At 45.7% G+C, this 5,834-nt stretch overlaps 1 protein-coding gene across 4 annotated transcripts in view; it reads left to right on the forward strand.

Moving 5' to 3' along the window:
- The window catches only part of PARP14 (poly(ADP-ribose) polymerase family member 14), a 43,566-nt gene that overhangs the window by 3,528 nt on the left and 34,204 nt on the right, over positions 1-5,834 (forward strand). For all 4 annotated transcript variants that reach the window (XM_034659497.1, XM_034659495.1, XM_034659496.1 and 1 more), the window contains exons 2-3: positions 2,758-2,891; positions 3,623-3,656. In XM_034659497.1, coding sequence (XP_034515388.1) covers positions 2,758-2,891; positions 3,623-3,656 — 168 coding nt within the window. The remainder of the gene's footprint in view (positions 1-2,757; positions 2,892-3,622; positions 3,657-5,834) is intronic.

The raw sequence follows: 5,834 nt of genomic DNA on the forward strand, positions 1-5,834 counted from the left end.
CCAGCCTATCCCATTCCCCCACCCCCCTCCCCTCTGAGGCCCTCAGTTTGTTTCTCAGAGTTCACAGTCTCTCATGCTTCATTCCCCCTTCTGATTACCCCCCCTTTCTTTATCCCTTTCTTCTCCTACCGATCTTCCTAGTTCTTATGTTCCATAGATGAGAGAAACCATATGGTAATTGTCTTTCTCTGCTTGACTTATTTCACTTAGCATTATCTCCTCCAGTGCCGTCCATGTTGCAGCAAATGTTGAGAAATCTTCTTTCTGATGGCTGAGTAATATTCCATTGTATATATGGACCACAACTTCTTTTTTTTTTTAAAGATTTTATTTATTATTTATTTGACAGAGATAGAGACAGCCAGCGAGAGAGGGAATACAAGCAGGAGGAGTGGGAGAGGAAGAAGCAGGCTCATAGCAGAGGAGCCTGATGTGGGGTTCGATCCCATAATGCCGGGATCACGCCCTGAGCCGAAGGCAGACGCTTAAGCACCGTGCCACCCAGGCGCCCCAAGACCACAACTTCTTAATCCAGTCACCTGTTGAAGGGCATCTCGGCTCCTTCCACGATTTAGCTATTGTGGACAATGCTGCTGTGAACATTGGGGTACTGGTTCTTCTGCAGGGATTCCCTCCACCCTCCCCCGGGGAAGTGGCTGCACCATGTGCAGCCCGCCATGTAGCACTACTTTCTTTATATGATTCATGTAGTCCGAATGAGCCCAATAGCACTGCTCTGTAGAAATTAGTGTATCGCTGGGGCGCCTGGCTGGCTCAGTCTGCTCAGCGTCTGCCTTCGGCTCAGGTCATGATCCTGGGGTCCTGAGGTCCTTGGGGTCCTGGGATTGAGCCCCTGCTTATTGGGGAGTCTGCTTCTCTCTCTCTTCCTCTGCCCCTCCCCCTGCTCATGCTCTCTCTCACTCTCAAATAAATAAAAAAAAAAGTTTAAAAAAAGAAATTAGTGTATAGCAAACAGAAGTATATGGAAGCTGTATCTTACATAGTTCACTCAATTTCTGAAAAGTCCAGTGTAAACTGACTTACAAGATATTAAGCCCTGTTTCAGATGTGTGCATGTGTCCTCCTTTCGGGTCAGAATTTGGCTTCTGATGATTTTCAGTCTCTTCAAGGTTAAGGGAACCCGTCTCCTCTTTAAGTACAATTAAATGTCGGTGGTCTGAGGTTGGTGCAGAACGGAGACTGTCCACATGGGGAAGGGTGGCTGGACATGAGGGTTTCAGCTCTTTTTCCTCCCAGATTCACCTTGTCCTTGTTGCGGGTCACTTACCCCTATTGCTACTGCCTGCTCTCTCGAAATCCTGGTGCCCTGCATAATTGTGCACAGTCTCAGAACAGGCTTTTGCGTTTAGATGCCTGGATAAGACTCTCTCAAAGTCTGGGGGATTATAAAAGGAATGCATCACAGAAGCCCACGACTCTAGACAACTTGGCTAACAAAACTTGGCTTGTTCTCAGGCTTCAGGGGTTTTATCCGGTCCTCTGTCCTCCAGCTAGCTTAGGACAGCCCCTCAGGAGTCCATGTGAAAAGATCTGCTGTCTCATAAAGAGTGAAATTAGAGTCTGGCGTTCCTTCTCATATTGTTTCTGGGGCCTGCTTCTGAGTTAGCAGTGAAGGCCTCACTTCTGCCCTTTCCTGGATGATCGAGGTGGGAAAGCTGTTCCAACTCCTCCTTATGAAAGATTCCCTATATCCTCGGCCTCTCAGACCATCCACACCGGAATGCAACATGGTGGCCCAACATTCACGTCAGAGCCACGTCTGGGAGCAGCAGGGCACTGTCAAAGTTTGCCCTTCACCCCGACCTCTTTGCACCATCTATGTTGACCATGCCTCCTCCTCTAAACTTAGTCATTGCCAGTTCTCCATGGCCTAAGATACACTGATTTTCCTTTTCTCTCTCTGGCTGCTCCTGCTTATAATTACATAAACTTCCATTTGCGTAGCTCTTGTGGGTGTTATGGAGTTCATTCACAGACACTGTCTCAGGGGAGGAAACAGACCCAAGAAGTTATTTTCTCAGTATCACTCATCTAGTTTTGGGCAGAGTTGGAATTCAAATCCAAGTCTTTGGACTCTTGCATTCACCGTTCAGTGTTTTCACTACAACCCAGATGCCTGCTGTGTAATTCTTTTTTTTTTTTTAATCTCTCCCATCCCTTCTTTTCTACTCCTTTGACTATTGGGTGTGAGGCTCTTATCATCACAAGTTAAAGAACTGAATGAAATAGCTTTTTCACTGGGCTCCTGGCCATTGTGCTTGTGGTCACTCCAGTCACCTTCCTAAAACACAGCTTTCATCATGCGGTGTCCCAGCACCCAGTCTTCAGGTTCACCATGAGGCGTGCTTTGATTATTTCCCTTCACTTGGGAAGTAAATATTGTTCCCTTTCTCAGTGCCTGCTGAGTGTTATGCACTGTATGTTTTTCACTTTAATCCTTATAACACCTATATAAGACAGTCTTCATTAATTACTTATTAATAGACAAGAAGACTGAGGCTTTGCAAGTAAGACTTATTAAGGGACATGCCCAAGGGTTAAAAAAAAAAAATAAGGGTAAAGGGTTGAAACCCATGTCTACTTGCTAAACTTTTCTTCTTTTCACCATACAAGGACTTGCTTGGGAAACTGACCAAGCCATTGATTGAAAATAATGAAGCCCTATGGAAATCATGGAATAATTTGGTGAATAAAGATTGCTTGACAGTTTCTTTCTTTTTTTTTTCTAAATTTCAGTTCGGCAAAAAGTTCTGGAGACAAAGAACCATGAGTTGCTATGGCCAGGAATAGGAGCATTCCAGTTAACTGTCCAGTTGCCCACAGTCCCAGGTGAAGTCCAGGATGTCTTTGAGGGGGAAGTTCCAACAAAGGTAAGTCAAGTCGTGAGTAAAGGGAAGTAGGGTGTTATGCCAAGGTGCGTGGGAAGGAAATCACAATACGGAAAACATAGTGGGATGAGAAGTATAAATCAAATCAGAATGGAAAGCACGTTATGGATGTGGAGGGAGTGAAAGTGGTCATGGGGAAGGTATGCAATAATGAAAGAGGGGCCGCTTTTTGTTTGATTTTAGACACTTTCTGGAAAGTCAGAATTTGCAGATTATAATAAAGGTGAGATGTAAATTTTTGGGTTTGTCTGGGTGCTTTTAACCTGGGACTTGCTCTGTTTTATTTTTACATCATTTTGAACGGACAGCGATGCATACTACCTGTGCTGTCTCCTCGACTGTAAAATGGGACAGTAATCCAATCCTCGTCGGGCTGGTGGATAGTTGTGAGGATTACGTGAGATAATCTCTGTAAAGCACATGACATGGTGCTTGTTAACAGTAACAATAAATGTTGGATGGGGAGAAGATTTAGGTCTTACCCCATACTCCAAGCACTTGGTGTTATTTGGGTTTTAGTAATTTGTGACTCATTTTTACCAATGATTCTTGTGCCAAGTGGATCCGCCATTACCCGTGAGGAGCAGAAGTGCCAGAGCTTTTCATTGTTTCTATTAACCCGATGTCTCTAGGCCAGTCCCAGGGACAGTTTCTCAATGGCAAAAAAATTATTAGTCATTTCTTGATGCTACCTATTGTTTATTGGATTTCAGGAATTGGAGACCCAAGAACATGTCAAAGAATCAGGTAAGGGCAAAGAGCTGGGATGGCTGACCTTCGCCAGTGGTTGGCTTTCATTAGAGATGGCACTTTCAGGGCTCATCCTTCTCTTCTTGACTTCGCAAAACAGGGTGTGCTCAGCTTAGAGATGCCATCTGCATACTCTCAGCCAGCTGTGCTGAGGTGTGCACGGGGGGAGCCCCCTGAGATCTTAGGGCTGAGGTCAGAAGGATGGGAATAGCTCTCTCTGTGGGGACTGTGGAGACACTTTGTAATTTGAAGGGAGGCGAAGAGGTGCCTGGGAGATGGCGATAAACTGGCCTGTAGAGCCCACCTGTGCCCAACCAGCCATCGAGAAGCAAGGACATTATGTGTCCGTGTGTGTCCTGTGTGGCTAAGTCAGTTTCTGAGCACTGGGTCTGGAGGGTGCTGTCCTCTGAAGCCACGACAGGACAGTGAACTAAAGCTTCTCAGTGCTGGGTGCAGGATGTGGGTGCAGCACACCCCCCCCCACCCCACCGACCAGCAGCAGCTCTTCTCATCCTGTCTGCTGTAGAGAACAGCCTGCAACCTCAGAACTATTGTGGCCTGCTGCTTACCTGGGGTCTGGGTGTTGGCCTGTAGTACCAGCTGCCACTTACGAAAGGAGCAGCGCGTTTTTCTGGCTAAGTGCACTCTATTATAAAGGTGGGGGAGATGATGGCCTGTGCTGAATGGCTGGGCAGGAGACATAAAGTGATACGTATATCCAAATCTTAGGGAAAAGGAATTCCCCCCCAAAATGGGTAAATTATTATCCTCTAAAATTGACACTGTCTTGAGAACATGTTTCGATTTTTGCAACTTTGTCTTTTGAAAATGGCACTAGGCTGCGAGCTGCCTTTACTTGGCAAACCGACTGGAGGGGGATGTATGGATTGTTTTTACCTAACTATTCAGCTGTAGAATCTAAGATGCGTGGTTTTCTTAAGAAGCTCATGATTGGGAAGGCCTGGGTGGCTCAGTGGGTTAAGTGTCTGCCTTAAGCTCAGGTCATAATCCCAGGGTCCTGGGATTGAGTCCCGCCTCTGGTTCCTTGCTCAGTGGGGAGTCTGCTTCTCCCTTTGCCTGCCGCTCCCCTGCTTGTGCTCTCTGTCTCTCTGACAAACAAATAAATCTAGAAGGAAAAAAAAAACTCATGATTGTTATGAGACAGGAATTTTATGTTTAGAGTACCTCCTGCTTTCTGTTCTTCAGATATGGAACGGGCTCACATAACTCCCAGCGTTCATGGGGACCCCCTAAATCCTTATCTATTCTTGGAAAATGCCTTATGTGCTGTACCCTCAAGCTCAGTTTTAGACCGGGAAGTGGTTTTATATTGGTACATTTATATTTGTACTNCCTTATCTATTCTTGGAAAATGCCTTATGTGCTGTACCCTCAAGCTCAGTTTTAGACCGGGAAGTGGTTTTATATTGGTACATTTATATTTGTACTATTTCTTGGGTCTAGACTTTAATCAAGTTTGTGTTTCTTATGGTTTCATAGATTTTACCCTAACTCTGTCAGCACTGTTTCAGATTTGCGTATAACACCAAGGATAGTCTCAGGAAGAGCCATCCAGCCCCACCCCACCCATGGACTTTTCGTTGCCCTGGAGACTTAAGACTCATTTGCTGACCTGTTTTGACATGACCCAGACTCTAATCATAGTAAGCAGCCAGGAAGTTGGTAGTCTTTAATGAAGTACTTAATTGGCCCCTTTAAGACACATAAGAGGAGTCCCTTGTTGAATGGTTGCTCCACACTGAATCCTGACAGTGACCCTAAGGCTAGCACTCTTGAAATTAATTGGAATGGTGTAGACAGTTTTCAGAACCAAGCAAAATCAGGGTGGAGGGTGGTTCCCTAATAGGTCCCACATTTCAGGGATGAGGAGAACAGAGAATACTGTATGTTGAGTGCACTGGGCATGCCCGAAACCCTGGGCATAAAGTTGAAGATGGACAAGCAGTTGACAGAGGAAGGATAAGTCAGTCAAGCCACGCACCAACACCAGAGGATGTGAACCCTGAGCTAATGTCCTGTTCCAGGCTAAGCGGGGTTGGGCTGGGTCTGCTAGATGGAAACCAGCAATTAGAAGAGCCTGTAGATGGATTGGAAGAATTAACATAGTTAAAATGTCCATGCTACCCAGAGCAATCTACACTTTCAGTGCTATCC

This window comes from Ailuropoda melanoleuca, chromosome 1 (assembly GCF_002007445.2).
Source record: "Ailuropoda melanoleuca isolate Jingjing chromosome 1, ASM200744v2, whole genome shotgun sequence".
Classification (NCBI taxonomy): Eukaryota; Metazoa; Chordata; class Mammalia; order Carnivora; family Ursidae; genus Ailuropoda; species Ailuropoda melanoleuca.